Source organism: Macaca mulatta, chromosome 19 (genome assembly GCF_049350105.2).
Source record: "Macaca mulatta isolate MMU2019108-1 chromosome 19, T2T-MMU8v2.0, whole genome shotgun sequence".
In the NCBI taxonomy this organism is placed as follows: domain Eukaryota; kingdom Metazoa; phylum Chordata; class Mammalia; order Primates; family Cercopithecidae; genus Macaca; species Macaca mulatta.
In genome coordinates, this window is record NC_133424.1 from 57148227 (window position 1) to 57169436 (window position 21210).

Below are 21210 nucleotides of genomic sequence, written 5' to 3' on the forward strand. Positions count from 1 at the left end.
TTTGATGGCAACTGTAAAGCAACAATAACAATAATTGTCACTGCCACTGCTGCTATTGTTGGTATATCTGCTTTTTATTTATTACACACTATATCCCTGAAATTGAGCTAAGCAGTTCCTTGTTTAAGCTTTACAGACCACGTTGTATGCCCTTTTTGCTTTCTTTTTTTTTTTTTTGACAGAGTCTCGCTCTGTCACCCAGGCTGGAGTGCAGAGGCCTGATCTTGGCTCACTGCAACCTCCACCTCCCAGGTTCAAGTGATTTTCCTGTCTCAGACTCCTTAGTGGCTGGGATTATAGGCATGTGCCACCATGCCAGCTAATTTTTGTATTTTTAGTAAAGATGGGTTTGTGTCATGTTGGCCAGGCTGGCCTTGAACTCCTGACCTCAGCTGATCCTCCTGCCTCGGCCTCCCAAAGTGCTGGGATTAAAGGGGTCAGCCACTGCGCCTGCGCCCCAGCCCCCAACCTTTTTTTTTTTTTTTTTTGAGACAGGTCTGGCTCTGTCACCCAAGCTGTAGTGCGGTGGCGCGAGGGTGGCTCACCGCAGCATCTAACTCCTGGGCTCACACAGTCCTTCCGCCTCAGCCTCCCAAATTGCTGAGCCACCGCGCCCTACTATGCCCATTTTTCAGATAAAGAATCTGAGGGCCCTCGAGGAGAAACCACTTCCTCAACATGAGCCCAGGTCTTGTCTGACCCCAAAGCCCATGGGTTTAGGCTGAGTGGAAGGACAGCCTGGCGGGCTCAGGATCTGTCCCATCACGAGTTGAAACCTCAGCTCTGCCACTCGGCAACCGCGAGTCGTTAGTAAGCTGCTGAATCTCTCCGCGTGCCTCCGTTTCCTCACCTGGGATGTGGGCGTCCTCACACGGGAAGCCGCCTCTTCTAGAGCGCGCTGAGGGAGCGAGCGCGCGTCTGTAGCGGGACTGAGCGCCCGGAGAGACCTGCGCAGGCGCAGGCGCGCCGGGACGTGGGGGGGGGGCGCAGCCTGGGTGACGCCCCCGCGCCTGAGGGGACTCGCCGCCAACTTCCCTCGGCTCCCTGGTCTGGAATTTGAAGAAGTGGGTATTCCCCTTCCCACTCCAGGCACTGACGGAGCGGCCCCCCGGGGATTCCAGGACCTGAGCTCCGGGGGCTGGACTCGCAGCGGCCGCGGCAGAGCGAGCGGCGCCGGGAAGCGAGAAGGAGGTGTCCGCCCGAGGCCCAGCTGTCCGGAGCAACTGGCATGGCCCGAACCATGGCCGCCGCATGGCCTCCGCTGCTGCTGGCGCTACTGGTGCTGTCCTGGCCACCCCCAGGAACCGGTGAGTGACCTCCGCGCAGTCCGGCGGCCCCTCTCTCGCTTCCAGCTCCGGATCCAAGTCGGGTATTTGGCCCCTTGGGTCCCCGAAGATGACGGCGCCGCCCGGCGCCACCCACCCCCCATCTCTGCCCCGGGGTTTGAAGGAACACGGGGCGAGGGCAGGACCCTCCTCGTAGCCATCCGGAGAGCGGTCGGAGTTGGGTTTAGGACTTCCTCGAAATTGGCAGCAACACAGGGTGGGCACAAGACCCTCCTCTGGGCCCCTCGGAAAGGGGATGGAGTTGGGTGCGGACATTTCCCAAAAAGGCAAGAGAATCTCAGAAAATCAGCAGATGGTGACTCATGCGGGATTACCTTACCCAGGTTCCTGCTCAGCACACCCAGGCCATAACCCAGCAGCCTGCTGGCGGGCTGGGTCTGGACGGAGAGGATGGTTGAAGTTGGGGAGGCGGACAGTGGGTGACACTTGACACCGTTACCCCTCTGACCCCCAATGTCTGACTCCAAGGGACTGGCCATTCATTCATTTTTTTTTTTTTTTTTTTTAATTTTGAGACAGTCTCACTCCATCATCCAGGCTGGAGTGCAATGTCCTGATCTTGTCTCACTGCTGCCTCCTCCTCCCGGGTTCAAGCGATTCTCCTGCTTCAGCCTCCCGAGGAGCTCGGATTACAGACATGTGCCACCATGCCTGGCTAATATTTTTGTATTTTTAGCAGAGACAGGATTTCACCATGTTGGCCAGGCTGGTCTCCTGATAAATATATATATTATGTATTATATAAATAATAATATATTATATCATAGTGTACAATATATCTCTTAGTAAATATTAAATATATTTATAACATACATGTTATCTATATAAGAAAATATATTTTATTGTACATTTAATGAGTAAATAATATATATTTTATGTATTTATATATTTTGTGTGTGTGTATATATATATTTATTGTATATCTGTGTGTATGAGAGAGAGAGACAAGGTCTTGCTCTGTTGCCCAGGCTGGAGTGCAGTGGCACCATCCTGGCTCACTGCAACCTGGACTTCCCAGGCTCAAGTGATCCTCTCACTGTGGCTTCTGGAGTAGCTGGGATTATAGGTGCTCACCACCACACCTGGCTAATTTTTTTGTATTTTTGTTAGAGATAGGGTTTCTCTATGCTGCCCAGGCTGATTGCAGCCAAACACAGTGGCTCATGCCTGTAATCCCAACACTTTGGGAGGCTGAGGTGGGAGGATCACTTGAGTTTAGGAATTCAAAACCAGCCTGGGCAACATGGCAAGACCCCATCACTACAAAAATAATTAGCTAAATAAAAATTTAAAAATAAAAAAGAAACCTCCACTGAGGCCCATGCGAAGCTTGCTACTATGGCTTCCTGTGGGGTCCAGGTGAGCGCTGCTGGCTCGGCTAACGAAACTCCCAAAATACCGGACAACGTGGGAGATTGGCTTTGGGGCGTATACCGCTTTGCCACTGATAGGAATGACTTCTGGAGGAACTTGATACTAAATTTGGGACTCTTTGCAGCCGGAGTTTGGCTGGCCAGGAACTGGAGTGACATCGACCCCATGGCACCTCAGCCGGGGGTATAGCCAAGTAGACAAATGGAATCCTGTGCTGAACCCGAATCTTCCAAAAAACAGCCTACAATCTGTGACCACCAGAAGATGTGCCCTGATAGCGGCTGAAGTTTGATTCAGATGGGCACTTTTCTTCCCTCTCCCTGCCTAGTTTCCTTTTGTTCCTTGAGTCCACGCAGAATTCCATTCTCTGGTCAGCAGACAGGCTTAAGCTAAAGTATTGCCTTTGTTCTATAAAGTTCTGTACATAGTTCCCAAGCTTCTGCAGGGGGTGATCTTTGCTCTTGTCCTGAGAAATAACAGTGCTGTTTTAACAAACATTTGAAATAAATACCGCACACACAAAAAAAATAAAAATTAAAAAAATTAAAAAATAAAAAAGAATGCATAAGACTATGTTTATTAGTGTCAATAAGCACTGACACATGTTGAGGACCTACTATGTGCTAGGGCCCTTAGCAGAAAGATTTTTATATAGGACCTGGGGGATTAGAGGTCAGTCTCTGACCACCCGAGTTCAAATCCCACCTCTGCCACTAAACCTCTGTATGACTTGGAGGACGCTATACTCTGTGTCAGTTTCCCTGTCTGTAAAATGATGTTAACAGTAGTGCTGGCCTCAGGGGGCTATTTGAGGATTAAATGCCAAGATATATGTGAAGCACCCAGAATAGGCCCTGAATGTGTCAGCGCCCTGTGAGTGTGCACTGTTCTAAGTCTCATTGTACAAACTAGGAAAAAGAATCAGACAGGTTAAGTAACCGGCCTGAAGCCTCACTATAATTGCCTTCCTCTTGTGCCACGATCCCCCACATTCTTCCAACCAGGATCCACCCAGAGTAATAATACAGCCTTTCATGGATTTGAAGATCCAGGATTTCTCCCCATTTTCTACATTGGGGGTATTCTAACCCCTAATGGCAATTGTGCTGTAAATAACGACAGTCATGGTATGTGAAAGCTACGACACCGGTGTGATGAAAAAGTTCTGGACCAGGTGCGGTGGCTCACACCTGTAATCCCAGCACTTTGGGAGGCCGAGGCAGGAGGATCACTTGAGGTCAGGAGTTCAAGACCAGCCTGGCCAACATGGTGAAACCCCATCTCTACTAAAAAAAAATTAAAAAATTAGCCGGGTGTGGTGGTGGGAGTCTGTCATCCAGCTACTCAGAAAGCTGAGGCAGGAAACCGCTTGAGCCCCGGAGGCAGAGCTTGCAATGAGCAGAGATCATGCCACTGCACTCCACCTGGGCGACAGAGCGAGACTCCGTCTCAAAAAAAAGAAAAGAAAAAGTTCTGGAGCTGTATAATGGTGACGGTTGCACAACACTGTGAAATGTGCGTAGTGCCACTGAACTGTATGCTTTAAATGGCTTAAATGGTAAATTTAGTTTTTTAACCACAATATTTACCACAATTTTTTAAATCAGTGATGTTGAGATTAAGGGAAATACGGTAATAATAGAAGAAATATAGTAATAAATAGCCAAAGTGAAGGAACACGGCCAAGTTGCAGACCATCCCGGACGCCCTTACCTCCTCGCCTGCCTTGACCCCAACTAGTGCCCCAGTCCCCCCTCCCCCCACACCCCACCGTCCACCAGGTCTCCAGGGCCCCAGCGTGCAATTGCACGCCCAGGTGCCCGGGCTCCCGGAGCCCCTCACTATCTAGCCCAGGAACGCCCCGGGTCTGACACCTTCTCTTCGGTTCTCCGCAGGGGACATCGTCGTGCAGGCGCCCACCCAGGTGCCCGGCTTCTTGGGCGACTCCGTGACGCTGCCCTGCTACCTACAGGTGCCCGGCATGGAGGAGACTCACGTGTCACAGCTGACTTGGTCGCGGCATGGTGAATCCGGCAGCATGGCCGTCTTCCACCAAACGCAGGGCCCCAACTATTCGGAGCCCAAACGGCTGGAATTCGTGGCTGCCAGACTGGGCACAGAGCTCCGGGATGCCTCGCTGAGGATGTTCGGGTTGCGTGTCGAGGATGAAGGCAACTACACCTGCCTGTTCGTCGCGTTCCCACAGGGCAGCAGGAGCGTGGATATCTGGCTCCGAGTGCTTGGTGAGCCGGGGCTTTGGGGAGTCTGAATGAAAGGTGGAGACTTGGTGGGAGGATCAGGGAAGTCAGCAAAGAGTGGGGAGGCCTGGGAGGGAGGGGGATTCCCTCCACAGCAGATTCCCTGGGGACAAAAGGAGGGGCAGCGCAATGATGGGGGTGGAGTGGGGGGAGGCACATGGGGGGAGAGGCTGCAGGGCAGGAAGGGAGCAGAGATCTCCTGGAGTAAGGACCCCCCAAGCCTCGGGTTAGAAGGCCCTTAGGGAGAGGGAGGTGTGTATTGGAAAGGGAGCTGGGAGGGGACCCAAAAGGAAGGGAGGAGGCCTGGGTGGCCTCTTCTGGGCCCCTCCTTTCCTCATCTGTAAAAGGGTTGGTGACAATAGTATCACCCTTGGAAAGCTGTCCTGAGTGTCCCGGTGCAGCCTTAGAGCTTCACCGCTGGCCCATGTGAGCCCCTTAGAGCTGTCAGTTACTGTTACTTTATTTGGTGAAAAAGGAGAAAGTTGAAACAGACAGACAGGAAAGCAAGGATCCTGATACCCAAAAGAGGAGGGGATCTGCTTTCATTTTCATGAGCTCTATGAGGCCCTCCTCTTGGAACTTGAGCAAGAAATCTCTGTGCCTCAGTTTCCTCATCTGTGGGATGGGGATCACCATGAGGATTCAAGAAAACTGACCCTGTTTTTTTTGAGCCAGAGTTTAGCTCTGTCGCCCAGGCTGGAGTGCAGTGGTGTGGTCACAGCAGGTCCTCACTGCAGCCTGGAACTCCTGCGCACAAGGGATGTTCCTACCCTCCTGTAGCTGGAATTACAGGAATGTGCCACCACGCCCAACTTGTTTTTGTTTTGTTTAGTTTGGTTTGGTTTGGTTTTTTTAAGCTTATGTGCCAAGAACTATTCCAGGCCTGTGCATGAGAAACTCATGAAATGTCAAGGGCTTGGAACTGTGCCTGGCACACAACACCCGACCACAGGCAGCTCTTGTCGCTCCAGCAAGCCTGGGATTCCAGGTGTCATGGTTTAGGATGAGGGTAAAACAGAAACAGCAAGTCAAGTTAAGGAGAAATCTTCGGTAAATAATACAGGTAATGATGGGGAAGCAAGTTCCAGGTTTGGGAATCACCAGGATGATGATTAAGAGATGGTCAAGGTGGTTTTGGAGTCAGACAGACCTTATGTGAAAGCCTAGCTCTGCTGCTTACAGCTGTGTCACCGTGGGCAAGTCACTTCCCTTCTCAACTTCAGGGCTCAGGCTTCCTCTCCTCCACTGAGCCCCAGACTAGCATAATCCCCTTTGGGTTTCCCCTTCCCAGCCCTGCCCTCTCCGAGTCATCACTGCCTAGGAAAGAGTCTGTCTGCCCCCTTGGACTGTACCCATGAGGGCAGAACCAGGGCTATTTTGGTCACTGCTGGGCCCCAGCACTTTCCAGCAAACAGTATTTATGGAGCACTTATTATGTGCCATTCTGACAGCTTCACCTGCATATTCTTATTGCCTATGGTGCCATCACTACCCCTGTCAACAGACAAGGAAACTGAGGCACAGACTTGCCCAAGACCACCCAGCTGCTCAGGGACACAGCAGGGGTTTAAACCATGCCATCCTGTATCCTTTTTTTTTCTTTTTCTTTTTCTTTTTTTGAGACAGATTCTCGCTCTGTTGCCCAGGCTGGAGAGCAGTGACAATCTCAGCTCACCGCAACCTCCACCTCTCAAGTTCAAGCAGTTCTCTGGCCTCAGCCTCCCAAGTAACTGGGATTACTGGTGTGTGCCACCACACCTTGGCTCATTTTTAGTAGAGACAGTTTCCCCTGGTCAGGCTGGTGTCGAACTCCTGACCTCAAGCGATCCACCAACCTCAGCCTCCCAAAGTTCTGGGATTATAGGCATGAGCCACCCCACCCAGCCACCATGCCATCCTGTACCCTTAATGAATGCCTCCTTCTACCACGGAGGGGTTCATTGAATGACCTGTTGCTTTTGTTCCTCTTCCCAGCCAAGCCCCAGAACACAGCTGAGGTTCAGAAGGTCCAGCTCACTGGAAAACCGGTGCCCGTGGCCCGCTGCGTCTCCACAGGGGGTCGCCCGCCGGCCCACATCACCTGGCACTCAGACCTGGGCGGGATGCCCAATACCAGCCAGGCGCCAGGGTTCCTGTCTGGCACAGTCACTGTCACCAGCCTCTGGATTTTGGTGCCCTCAAGCCAGGTGGACGGCAAGAGTGTGACCTGCAAGGTGGAGCACGAGAGCTTTGAGAAGCCTCAGCTGCTGACTGTGAACCTCACCGTCTACTGTAAGTGTGCCCGAGTCAGTGACGGCAAGATCCCCTGCCAGGCTGCCCCTACCACTGTCTACACTTACTCCCCAAGGCACTGTAGGCATTGCTTCCTTCATCTGCAATGGCTCCTCTGACTCCTGTCTACACGACCCACCCCCATTATCTGCACCAGCTCGCCTGGGCCATAAACAGCACTGTCCCTATTGCCTACACCAGTTTACTCGGGCCATAGTCAATGCTGGTACCCAGATTGTCTGCCCTGGCTCTTCTAGCCACTGTCTGCACGGATACCCCACACTCTGTTGACTCCCTTGAGCACAGTCTACACTGCCCCCAAACTGCCTGCACCTGCTTCCCCAGGCAACTATCCACAATGACTTTCCCCACATTGCTACACTGGTTCTCCTGGCCACAATCAGCACTGCCGCCCTTCTTGTCTACACCCACTCCCTTGTCCATTTTTCTTTCTTTCTTTTTTTTTTTTTTGAAATAAAGTCTCACTCTGTCACCCAGGCTGGAGTACAGTGGCACAGTCTCGGCTCACTGTAACCTCTGCCTCCCAAGTTCAGGTGGTTCTCCCCTCAGCCTCCCAAATAGCTGGGATTACAGGTGCATGCCACCACACCTGGCTAATTTTTGTATTTTTAGTAGACAGGGTTTCACCATGTTGGCCAGGCTGTTCTCAAACTCCTGACCTCAGGTGATCTGCCTGCCTTGGCCTCCCAAAGTGTGCTGGAATTACAGGCATGAGCCACCATGCCCGGCCTTTTTTTTTTTTTCCTTTGGACAGGGTCTCACTCTGTCACCCAGGCTGGAGTGTAGGGGCATGAGCATGGCTCCTACAGCCTCAACCTTCCAGGCTCAAGTGATCCTCCCCCCTCAGCCTCCCAAGTAACTGGGACTACAGGTACAGCCACCATGCCCAGCTAATTTTACAATTTTTTGTAGAGAGAGTTTTGCTATGTTGCCCAGGCTGGTCTTAAACTCCTAGGCTCAAGTGATCCTCCCGCCTCAGTCTCCCGAAGTGCTGAGATTACAGGCGTGAGCCACTGCACCTGGCCTCTTGTCCATTTTCTACACTGCCTTACCATTGTCTACATTGGCTCTTCTGGGCCACAGACAGCACTATCCCCATTGTCTACACCAGCTATTTCGGCCATCAGCTGTGGGGTGTTTTCACTGTCTCACATGGTGTCTACACTGGCTCCTGTGACCACTGTCTACATAAATACCCCACTTTTTCTACACTGGTTCTCCTAGGCACTCTCTAAAGTGCCCCTCGACACTGTCTACACTGACTCCCTGGAGAACTGTCTGCATTTACCTCCCACATTGTATCGACCAGTTCCCCTGAGCCACGATCGACCATCTCTGCCGGGTGCTGGCTGCATTGATCTTCCCACGTTGTTTGTGCTGGCTCCCCTCAGCAGTGTCTGCAGAGTCCCCCAGTGTAGTCTCCATGCTCCTCTGCCCAGTGTTGTCTACACTGGCTCACTTACAGGCTATGGAGTCTCACCCCACATCACCACACTGGCCTCCTTGTGTTCTGTCTGCACGGCCCCTGACAGCATCTGTCCTGGTTCTCCTGCACGGCGTTACCTCCAGCAGCTCCCTCACGGCGTCATCGACATTGACACCCACACGTTTATCTCCACCGACAGCCCCAGGGACTCTCTAACCAGTGCTGTCTAACAGAAATAGCACGCAAGCGCATATAGGATTTTTAATTCTCCAGCAGCCACCTCATTAAAAAGTTAAAAGAAAGAGACCAGGCACGGTGGCTCACGCCAGCACTTCGAGAGGCTGAGGCAGGTGGCTCACCTGAGGTCAGGCATTCAAGACCAGCCTGACCTCAAGTGAGCCACCTGCCTCAGCTAATTTTTCTATTTGTAGCAGAGACGGGGTTTCACCATGTTGGCCAGGCTGGTCTCAAAAAATGCAAAAATTAGCCAGGCATGGTGACAGGTGCCTATAATCCCAGCTACTTGGGAGGCTGAGGCAGGAGAATTGCTAGAACCTGGGAGGCCGAGGTTGCAGTGAGCAAGATCACGCCATTGCACTCCAGCCTGGGTAACAGAGCAAGACTCTGTCTCAAAATCAAAAAAAGAAAAGAAAGAGATGAAATGTATTTGTTTATTTATTTATCTATTTATTTATTTGAGGCGGGGTCTTACTGTGTCACCCAGACTGGAGTGCGGTGGCACAGCTCACTGCAGCCTCAATCTCTTGGTCTTAATTGATCCTCCCACCTCAGCCTCAGTCTCCTGAGTAGCTGGGACTACAGGCATGTGACACCATGCCCAGCTAATTTTCGTGTGTGTGTGTGTGTGTGTGTGTGTGTGTGTGTGTGTGTGTGTGTGACGGAGTCTTGCTCTGTCACCTAGGCTAGAGTGCAGTGGCGCGATCTCGGCTCACTGCAGCCTCCGCCTCTCGGGTTCAAGCGATTCTCCTGCCTCGGCCTCCTGAGTAGCTGAGATTACAAGCCCTGGCTACAGTGCCCAGCTAATTTTTGTATTTGTAGCAGAGACGGGGTTTCACCACGTTGGCCAGGCTGGTCTTAAACTCCTGACCTCATGATCCACCCACCTTGGCCTCCCAAAATGCTGGGATTACAGACATGAGTCACCACACCCAGCCTATTTTTATTTTTTATAGAGACAGGATCTCTCTATGTTGCCCAGGTTGGTCTCAAACTCCTAGGCTCAAGCGATCCTCCTGCCTCAACCTCCCAAGGTACTGGGATTATAGGCATGAGCCTGGCCAAAGTTAATTTTAATAATTGCCCAATATACCCAAAATATTATTTCAACTTGTAATTTTTTTTTTAATTATTCTTGAGATCTTTCCCATTGATTTTGCCCTAGTAAAGCCTTTGAAATCTGGTGTGTATTTCAGCCTGGCTATATTTCGCGTGCTCAATGGTCACATGTGGCCATTAGGTGCCACATTGGACAGCGCAGATCTAGACTAAGCTCCCACATTGTCTACACTGGCTCATCCAAATACTGTCTACACACACACACACACAGGGCCTGTCTTAATTTCACCAGCTCCTGGGGTGTGGGTGATCTCACCCCCACCACTACATTTTCAACACTGGCCTGACAATGTAGCATCTACTGTAATATTCCAATATCCTGTCTACACTGAGCCCATCAGTAATATCCACACAAGCTCTTCTAGGCATCATTCATACTGTTCCTCCCATCATTGTCTATACTGCCTACTCCCCCGCCAGGCAAGTGGTACACAGATTTCCTCAGGTACTGTCTATCCTGGAGTCCCTCAACACTGTCACTGGGTCTAAACGAGGAGGAGATCTACACTGACTCCTACCCCTCGCCCCCCAAAAAACCCTGTCTCATTGGCCTGCCCCCTGAGGACATTGAAATCACATCGGGGATGGCTGAGCAGCAGCCTAGAGCAGGGTTATCCAGGACTCTTTCCCGCAGGACTTGTCGGAGCCTTGAATACACTGCCGTGTGTTATGAGTGGTCATTGCCTATGAGTGAGAAAAGGAGGAGGCCTTTTCCCACAGGACACCCAAGACATGCCTGGTCCGGGCCACCCAGGAAAGCTAGTGGAGAAAAGCAGGTCCTCAGAAGCCCTCTCCATGTGCCCACTGACCACAGACTCCCAGGCTTCTGCTCTCTGCGGCACCCCATCTCCCTAGACGACTCCTAGGCCTCTGCAGCTCCCGCTGTTTTCCAAATATCCCCAGGCCTTTTCCTGCAGTGATGTGAATCCCACGTAGCCCTCGGCTCCCCAAAGTCTCCCTGTCTCTGAACCTCTGTGTCCATTTCCTGCAGACCCCCCAGAGGTATCCATCTCTGGCTATGATAACAACTGGTACCTCAGCCAGAATGAGGCCACCCTGACCTGCGACGCTCGCAGCAACCCAGAGCCCACAGGCTACAACTGGAGCACGTGAGTCCTGGGTTTCAGGGGGGAGGGCCTGGGGGTGTGGATTTGTGGGTCTGAGGGAGGAGACGCTGGGGGCCTGGACTCCTGGGACTGAGGGAGGAGGGGCTGGACCTGGACCCCTGGGTCTGAGGGAGGAGAGGCTGGGGGCCTGGAATCCTGGTCTAAGAGAGCAGGGGGATTCAGAAAAGAAAAAAAGAGGAGGTTGACTTCGGGGTCCCCCAATGGGGGGGCATCTCTGTTTTGACATCTCTGTTTTCCAGTTGAGGTGTTTAGCAGGTGGTTTAATCCTGGCTGGTGGATGCACCTGCTCTTGGGGTGTGCCTGCTCTGTGCCCGGTACTTCCCCCGAATCCCACGTGACCCCATGCTGTGCAGAGTCAGCAGCTGTTGTCATGCCCAGGTTAAAGACCAGCCACGAGAGGGCAGAAGCGGCCCTTGAATCAGCCCTGGCTCCAAAGCTGGTCCTCCGCCTCTTGGCCAAGCTTGTCTAACCTGCAGGCCGCATAATTTGTAAACTTTCTTAAATCATTATGAGATTTTTTTTTTGCAATTTTTTTTTAGCTCATCAGCTATCATTAGTGTTAGTGTATTTTATGTATGGCCCAAGAGAGTTCTTCTTCTTCCAGTGTGGCCCAGGGAAGCCAAAAGATTGGACACCCCCACGCTAGACTGTAACCACCTCACCGTCACCTTGTGTAACCTACTTGGTTATCTCTGGATGGAGCAAGTACTATCCCCATTGTCTAGATGAGAAAGTTGAGGCTCACAGCAATAAGATTTCTCCAGATTCATACTGAAACTGGGGTCAAGAGCAGGATGAGAAAAAGGCAAAGGGATAATACAAAATTTTATAATACATAATTTTACTGAACCGCCTTTTTTTCTTTTTTTTAAGAAGGGGCTCTGTCGCCCAGGCTGGAGTGCAGCGGTGTGATCATAGCTCACTGCAGCCTGGACCTCCCTGGGCTCAGGTGATCCTCCCGCCTCAGCCTCCTGAGTAGCTGGGACTACAGGCACACACCACCATACTCAGCTAATTTCATTGTATTTTTTTTGCAGAGACAGGGTTTCACCACATTACCCAGGCTGGTCTCCAACCCCTGGGCTCAAGCAATCAACCCACCTCAGCCTCCCAAAGTGCTGGGATTGCAGGTGTAAGCCACCTCGCCCAGCCTTACATCTTTTTCCTTATTACAAAAGTAACTTGTGTCCACTGTAGAAATATCAACTAAATTAGTTATGAGAAAAAAGAATAAAGAAGCACCTATAGTCAAGTGTACCCAGCCACCTCCAGAAATACCCAGTGACCACTTATTATACATCCTTCTGTCTTTTTTCTCTGTTTCTAAACAAAGACTGGAATTATGCTATACATATAATTTTGAAACTTTTCCTGTATCTTGTGAATATCTTCCCATGTCAAAGCACAGAGATCCACACTCCATTTTCCCCCACGTTGTATTAGGAAGACTGTCAAACATACAGAAAAATCGTAGGAATTTTCCAGTGAACACTTAAGATTCCACCACGTGAATTCCCCCACTAACATTTTACTGTGCTTGCTTTATCATGTTTCTGTGATTCCTTCGGTCCCTCCATTCATCCATCAATCATATTATGCACTTCAGAGCACCCCCAGATCCCCTGTTTTTTGTTTGTTTGTTTGTTTGTTTGTTTGTTTTTTGAGACAGGGCCTTACTCTGTTGCTCAGGCTGCAATGCAGTGGCACAATCACAGCTCACTGCAGCCTTGAACTCCTGGGCTCAAGTGATCCTCCAGCTTCAGCCTCCCAGATAGCTGGGACTACAGGCACACACCACCACGCCTGGCTAACCTGGCCCCTTTTTCAATGTTGCTGGGATTCCATCACTTTAATAAAAAAAAAAAATTTTAAGAATAGAGACAGGATCTCACTATGTTGCCCAGGCTGGTCTTGAACTCCTGTACTCAAGCAGTCCTCTCGCCTGGGCCTCCCAAAGGGCAGGGAAGGGATTCCAACATATGTGGATGACATCAGTTATTTAACCAGTCCCCAGTAGAGGACACAGATGTCATTTTCCATTTTCAACTCTGCATATGCCATGGTGGTGACCATCCCCAGTGGTCACTTGTCAGCAGTTGTCAGTGGAAGGAATTGCTGGTCAAAGGTTTTCGATTGGTATGACGGTGCCTTTACTGTCCTGCCTCAAAGTGCCACAATTCAGGCTCTTGATCCGGATGGCTGCGTTTGCATCCCAGCTCTGCAGAGTGCCCAAAGCCCGATGCTTCCATCTCCTCCACCTCTGTTCATTAAACCAGTATTTCTTGACTGCTTACTGTAGTAAGTAAGCCAGGTGCAACTAACCAACATATGCGAGTCAATAAAACAGACCAAATTTCCTCCCCATATGGAGCTTCCATTATAATGGTGAAAGAAACAAGAAGCAAGCTAAAGTCATAAAGTGTGTAGTGTGTATGCAATGGTGATAAATACCATGGAGAAGATAAAGCAGAGAAGGGAATGGGACTGGGTGTCGTGGCTCATGCCTGTAATCCCAGCACCTTGGGAGGCAGAGATGGGAGGATCACTTGAGGCTAGGAGTTCGAGACCAGTCTGGCCAACATGGCACAACCCTATCTCTACCAAAAAAGATACAAAAATTGGCCGGGTGTGGTGGCACACACCTGTAGTCCCAGCTACTCAGGAGGCTGAGGTGGGGAGATTCTGTACACCCAGGAGGTGGAGGTTGCAGTGAGCCAAAATGGCGCCACTGCACTCCAACCTGGGTGACAGAGTGAGACCCTGTCTCAAAAAAATAATAATTAAATAAAAGAGAGAAGGGAATGGGAAGGGTGATCGTCACAGTTGAAATAGGGTGGTAGGCCGGGTGCGGTGGCTCAAGCCTGTAATCCCAGCACTTTGGGAGGCCGAGACGGGCAGATCACGAGGTCAGGAGATCAAGACCAGCCTGGCTAACACGGTGAAACCCCGTCTCTACCAAAAAAGACAAAAAACTAGCCGGGCGTGGTGGTGGGCGCCTGTAGTCCCAGCTACCAGGGAGGCTGAGGCAGGAGAATGGCGGGAATCCGGGAGGCGGAGCTTGCAGTGAGCTGAGATCCGGCCACTGCACTCCAGCCTTGGCGACAGAGCGAGACTCCGTCTCAAAAAAAAAAAAAAGAAAAAAGAAATAGGGTGGCCAAGTGAGGTGTTACTAAGGTGACATCCCAGCAGAGGCCTGAAGGAGATGAGGGTGAGCTCTGTGGGTACCTGGGGGGAAAGCATTCGGGCAGAAGGAACAGCATGGGCAAACCCATTTCTATCCATCAGTCCCTGCATAAGCAAACACACCGGACACCTAACTGGAGAGTTTGAGGACCAACAAGGAGGCCACTGTGGATGCAGAGGCTGAAGCAAAGGGGAGAGTAATGGAAAACGTGGGCAGAGGTAGCAGGGACCAGATCACGTGGGGCCTGTGACAGGAGAAGACTTCGGTTTAACTCTGAGCCAGGCTAAGCCACCAGAGGGTACTGAGCTGAGGGATGGGAACTGACTTAGGGTTCACAGGCGACCTCTGGTGGCCATGTGGGGAAAAGATGAGGGGGCCAGGGCAGAAACAGAGCCCAGTGTGGAGGCGGCTGCTGGGGGCCCGGATGCACCGCGCCAGAGCAGGGAGGTGGCCCTGGAAGCCCTGAGGAGCGGTGGGATTCTGGGTAGATCTTAAGGCGGGGCCGACAGGATTGGCTAATGGGTTGGGTGTGGGCATGAGAGGAAGGGAAGAGTTGGGGGGCCTCCAGAGTTGCTCTCCGCTTATGCCATAGAGGGTGTGAGGGTTCCTGGCACGCAGTGAGTGCTCAATCACTGTCACTCCGGACCTGCAGCAGAGGCCACCTCCTCACCTTTCTGTCACTCCCAGGACCATGGGTCCCCTGCCACCCTTCGCTGTGGCCCAGGGCGCCCAGCTCCTGATCCGTCCTGTGGACAAACCAATCAACACAACTTTCATCTGCAACGTCACCAATGCCCTAGGAGCTCGCCAGGCAGAACTGACCGTCCAGGTCAAAGGTGAGGAACTCCCTGGGTCGGGAGAACAGGGACCAAAGGAAGAGGTCGAGGCAGGGTTCCCTCTCCAGTGCTCTCTGGCTCCCATCCTTCTCCTAAGCCTTCTCACAAAAGGACCAGTGGGGCCAGTTGTACTCCCCTGTTAACTCCATACCTATTCCACTGGTACCGTTGTTCAGCTGCCTGAATACACTCCCTCCACACACACAGGTTGGGATAGATGTGGAATCCCTCTCTCTCAGGGACTCAGGCCTTTCCAAATGTATTAGGCAGACCTCTATCAATTGCAATTGACAGAAACACAAAGTAGTCTAAACAAAAAAACAAACAAAACAAGACTGTATTGAAAATTCATCTTCAGTTTATGGTTAGATCCAGGGGCTCCAACCATGTAACCCAGAAACTTTTATTTTGTACATCTCTTGTCTCTTTTTGTTATACTGGCTTTATTCCCAGGCAGGCTTTGAAGCAAGATGGCCCTCAGCAGCGACAGGCTTACATCCTACCACAATAGCAACAGCAGGAGAAAAAAACACACCACTTTCAATAACTGTAGCCAAAGTCCCAGGGCTGGCTCTCATTGGCCCAGCTTAGGCCACAGCCCACCTATGAACCAATCATAGCAGCCAGGGAGAATGGAATATTCTGATTGGCCAGGCCTGTGTCAAAGTACCATTCTAGGAACTAGAGGGTGGGATCCAGTCCACCTAAATTAACTAGACTGAGGCAGGTGGAGTGGCGGCTCCCCAAGGAAATTTGAGATGCCATTTCAAGAATGAGGGATAAACCCCAAGAGTTTTCTTACCTAAATACCTGTTTCCTTGTCTTTCAGAGGGACCTCCCAGTGAGCACTCAGGCATGTCCAGTAACATCATCATCTTCCTGATTCTGGGAATCGTGATTCTTCTGACCCTCGTGGGGATCGGGCTTTATTTCTATCGGTCCAGATGTTCCCGAGAGTTTCTTTGGTGCCATCATCTGTCTCCCTCGAGTGAGCATCACCAGAGCTGCCATAATTGAGCACCTACTATGTGCTGGGCTCTGTGCTGAGTCCTTCCCATGTGCTTCTCACTGAATCATCACCCCACTGCCATGAGGTTTCCCCCATTTGACCAATGATGGTGCAGAGCCAGGGAGTCTCGTTCACTGGTTCATTTACAAATCTTATTTACAGAGTGGGAGAAGAGCATATAGGGCCTTAAGGCTGTGGTAGGGACTTTGAAATTTAATTCAGGTGATGTGGGAGTCCCTGCCAGATGGATAGAGGGTGAAATAATGCCTAACCCCTCAGCCTTACTCCATCTGCCTTGTTCAGGAGTGACTCCTAGGAGAAGTTGGCAGGAACTGGCACCTCTGATCCTCAGCTCTAAAAGGGTCTGATGCTGTCACACCTCAAGAGATTTGCACAGGCCGTTCCCCTGCCTGGAGCACCCTCCTTCTGGAGAAGTGCGCCAGCTAATTCTGTAATCAAAGGAGCAATACTTTGCTGAGCACCGTCTACGTGCCACTTTGTGTGTGTAACCCCCTCGATTTCAATTTCTAATTTTTTTTGTTATTTATATATTTATTTATTTTTGAGATAGGCTCTCTGTCTGTCGCCCAGGCTGGAGTGCAGTGGCGCGATCTTGGCTCACTGTAGCCTCCACCTCCCAGGTTCAAGCGATTCTCATGCCTCAGCCTCCCGAGTAGCTGGGATTACAGGCACGCACCACCGTGCCCAGCTAATTTTTGTATTTTTAGGAGAGACAGGGTTTTGCCATGTTGGCCAGGCTGGTCTTGAACTCCTGGCCTCATGTGATCCACCCACCTCAGCCTCTAAAGTGCTGGGATTACAGGCGTGAGCCACCACACCTGGCCTGTATAATCTCATCAGGGAGCACCCAGCAAAGTGGTTCTCCCATGAGCCCCGTTTTACAGAGGAGGAAATATTTGTTTGACAGATGAAGTTACCTGCTAATGGTCAAACAGCTGGAAAGTGGTTGATGGAGAGAAGAAGCCAGATCTTTGACTACCAAGCTTTTCCCTCAACCACTAAACAAAGCTGCTGCCTCACATCCCGGACAGATGCTGCCTCTTCCAGGAAGCCCTCCCTGACCCCCAAGCCAGGGCCAAGGATCCACTAGGCTCTCACACCCCAGATTGTGATTGCTATTATTACTATTATTGTTACTATTATTATCTCTTTTTTTTTTTTTTTTTTTTTGAGACAGAGTCTCACTCTGTCCCCCGGGCTAGAGTGCAGTGGCACAATCTCGGCTCACTGCAAGCTCCACCTCCTGGGTTCACGCCACTCTCCTGCCTCAGCCTCCTGAGTAGCTGGGACTACAGGCGCCCGCCACCGTGCCCGGCTAATTTTTTGTATTTTTAGTAGAGACAGGGTTTCACTGTGGTCTCGATCTCCTGACCTTGTGATCCGCCTGCCTCGGCCTCCCAAAGTGCTGGGATTACAGGCGTGAGCCACTGCGCCCACCCTATTATTGTTATTATTAACATAAACTGCACAAGAGCAGGTTTTTGGTTTTTGGTTTTTGGTTTTTTTTTCTTTTTGAGACAAGATCTCACTCTGTTGCCCGGACTGGAGTAGTGCAGTTGTGTGATCTTGGCTCACTGCAGCCTCAACCTCCCAGGCTCAGGTGATTCTCCCACCTCAGCCTCTCGAGTAGCTGGGATTATAGGCATGCGCTCCCATGCCTGGCTAATTTTTTATATTTTTAGTAGAGATGGAGTTTCGCTGTGTTGCCCAAGCTGGTCTCAAACTCCTAGACTCCAGCAGTCTGCCTACCTCAGCCTCCCAGAGTGCTGGAATTACAGGCGTGAGCCACCATGCCTGGCCAAGAACAGGCATTTTTACCTCTTTTGTTCACAGCTATGTCCCCAGCACTTAGAATGTACCTGGCACAAAATAGACATTTACTATTTGCTGAATAATAACTACTATTTGCTAAATACACCCCTGTTGAATAGTCCAGGAAACTGAAACACAGAGAGGTTAAGTCACTTGTCCAAGTTCACACAGCTCCTAAAGGACAGAGATGGAATTTGAACCCATCCATCTGGTTCTAGAGCCAGGCTCGATATTTATGGATATTTAATAACCAAGTGAATAACTGAATGACCAGATCCTTACAGAGCACCCCCGCCATCCCTGTCTCACACACGTGTATACCATTAAGGGAAATGGCGCCCGCGTGTAATAGCAGAGGCAGAACTTGACATTTTCAGGGCCCTGACACCCAGGCATGTCTTCTTCCCATGCTTTCCAGCATTATGCCTTCCTGACGACTTCCCCTCCTATTTCCCCAGGTAAGGAGCATGCCAGCGCCTCGGCTAATGGGGTAAGTGCAGTGTTGGAGCTAAGGAGGGTGTGGGGTCTGCACAGACTACAGACCAGACGTCTCCAGATGCCCGCAAGAGCCTGGGTCTTTTCTCCTGGTGCCCCAAGCAGCATTTCCCAACCCTTCCTGCTGGGCAGAATCCGCTGTAGAGTTTGCTAAGACGCAGCCCCAGACAGTCTGGTCTGTGATAGGGCCAGGGAATCTGCATTTTAATATCCACCGTCCCCCGACCCCGCCTCAATTCCACCCGTGGCCACACCTTGAGAAGCACCGCCCTGGCTTCCAGGGAGAGGGGAGGGGATGGGCCTGCCGTTCTTTGCACATTGGGCTTTGGTGGGAAGGTGTTTGATTTTGTTCAAAAGAGCCCTGAGGCTAAAGTGTGAAAACCCTCTTCTAGTATATCTCCTATTCAGATGTGAGCAGAGAGGCCAGCTTTTCCCAGGATCCACAGACAGAGGGCACAAGGTGACACCGTCGGGACTGAGCAGGGAGAGAGACTGGAGCTGGCAAGGACATGGGCCTCCGGAGTTGGACCCCGCCCCAATGGATGAAGACCCCCTCCAAAGAGACCAGCCTCCCTCCCTGTGCCAGACCTCAAAACGAGGGAGGCAGGTGCAAGTTCAGAGGTCTCCAAGACCACCCTCCGTTCATTTGCTAGAAGGACTCACTAGACTCAGGAAAGCTGTTAGGCTCACAGTTACAGCTTGTTACAGTAAAAACTCTCCCAGTGGAGCCATAGAGGCAGCACCTGATTCTCACAGCAACACATGTGATGACGTGCAAGTACTGCCAACCAGAGCAGCTCACTCGAGGTCTTCGTGTCCAGAGTTTTGTTTGTCTTGAGACAGGGTCTGGCTCTGTTGGCCCACTGGAGTGCATTGGTGAAATCACAGCTCATTGCAGCCTTGACTTCTCAACTCCAAGTCATCCTCCCACCTCAGCCTCCTGAGTAGCTACGACTACAGGTATGTGCCACCATGTCTGGCTAATCTTTTTATTTTTTGTAGAGATGAGGTCTCCCTGTGTTGCCCAGGCTGGTCTTGAACTCTTGGCTTCAAGTGATACTTCTGCCTTGGCCTCCCAAAATGCCGAATTAAGCAGCTCACCACCCACATGACTGACCTCATACATCAAGCCAATACCGTGTGGCCCAAGACCCCCACCATAAATCACATCATTTATGATGTGGCCCAGAGTGGCCCAAGACTCTCAGATCAGCTACCAGCAGGATATTCCAAGGGCTTGGAGATGAATGCCCAGGAGCTGAGGATAAAGGGCCAGATCTTTGTTTGGGCAAGGTTAAGCCTCTACTGCATAGCAGACCACACAGAAGGGTGTGGACCACCAGAGAATTTTGGTAAAAATTTGGCCTCTGGCCTTGAGCTTCCAATTCTCTGTATCCGTCAGACTTCTGTGGTTACAAGAAATAGCCGCTGACCCTGGTCACCAGAGGCTGCAACTCAGGCCGCAAGCAGCTGCCTGGGGCGTGTCCAAGGAGCAGAGACAACTACTGGACATGAACTTGAAGAAGGTAGTCAGCTGCAGCCACTTTTGGCCAGCATCTGCAGCCAGCAAGCTGGGACTGGCAGGAAATAACCCACAAAAGAAGCAAATGCTATTTCCAGCTCCAGGGGGAGGGGATGCAGGGGGAGGCGGCACTGCAGTTGCTCAGGACACGCTCCTATAGGACCAAGATGGATGCGACCCAAGACCCAGGAGGCCGAGCTGCTCAGATGCAACTGATAAGTTTACTTTAAAAAGGTCTATGATCTTGAGGGCAGACACCAGAATTCCTCTTATAAAGAAAACTGTTTGGGAAAATACCTTGAGGGAGAAAAGACCTTGGGCCAAGATGCTAAATGAGAATACAAAGCCTGAGCTGCTCTGCAAGAGAAAATAAGCGGGACGGAGGATCTGCTGTGGACAGAGATGGAAGAGTGGGGAACAGAGAAGTGTGGGGAAGAGATACGAACCAGCAGGATGGCAGTGGCAAAGGGTTCAAGGGGTGATGAGGCCAGTGGGACCCCACAGAGTTGGGGAGACAAAGGAACATTGGTTGCTTTGGTGGCACATAAGCTCCTTGTCTTTCTCCAGCGCCCAAAATCTCATTAAAACTTATTTATTGTACCTCCAGTGGCTGTGTGCAATGGGGTCTCTTGTGGAAATGAAGGAGGAGACGGGTTTCATGTGTACCATCACCACATGGGATGGAACCGGAGGCATGGAAGCAAGATGCTAAATGAAGAAGGCTGTGAGGGCTAGGATTCCCAGGCACCTTAGGAACAGCTTGTCTTTTTTTGTTTTTTTTTTCCTCTCAAAAAAAATTTTTTAAGAGACAGTGTCTACTGTCACCCAGGCTGGAGTGCAGTGGCATGATCATAGCTCATTGTAGCCTCTAACTCCAGACCTCAAGCAATCCTCCCACCTCAGCCTCCCAAGTAGCTGGGACCACAGGTGCCCCTCACCATGCCAAGCTAACTTTTAAAAATTAGATAGTACAGAAACTTCCCAAAACTGGAAGTTATAAAAAGACATGAGGGATCCGTTCTAATTTGTGTTTAGAGTGTAATGGTCCAGCTCCATTCTTTTACACGTGGATATCCAGTTTTACACAACACTATGAATGTAATGAATGCCACTGAGTCATACACTCAAAAATAGCTAAAATGGCAAATTTTC

The 21210-nt window shown here is 50.9% G+C and overlaps 2 protein-coding genes and 1 pseudogene across 10 annotated transcripts in view; all 3 read left to right on the forward strand.

Annotated features, from left to right (window-relative positions):
• The window catches only part of IGSF23 (immunoglobulin superfamily member 23), a 32505-nt gene extending 31279 nt beyond the window's left edge, over positions 1–1226 (forward strand). For both annotated transcript variants that reach the window (XM_077980402.1, XM_077980407.1), the window contains one exon: positions 1090–1226. The gene's annotated coding sequence lies outside the window, so the exon portion shown is untranslated. The remainder of the gene's footprint in view (positions 1–1089) is intronic.
• PVR (PVR cell adhesion molecule) lies at positions 989–20664 on the forward strand. 8 transcript variants are annotated; one of them, XM_077976391.1, is made up of 8 exons: positions 989–1307; positions 4616–4963; positions 6953–7249; positions 11044–11161; positions 15051–15199; positions 16029–16187; positions 18500–18531; positions 19539–20664. In XM_077976391.1, the coding sequence occupies exons 1-8, from the start codon at positions 1229–1231 to the stop codon at positions 19542–19544; spliced, it is 1188 nt and encodes a 395-aa protein (XP_077832517.1). In that variant the 5' UTR covers positions 989–1228; the 3' UTR covers positions 19545–20664.
• Positions 2551–3044, forward strand: LOC100428112 (mitochondrial import receptor subunit TOM6 homolog pseudogene; annotated as a pseudogene).
• Positions 20665–21210: the final 546 nt, after the last annotated feature.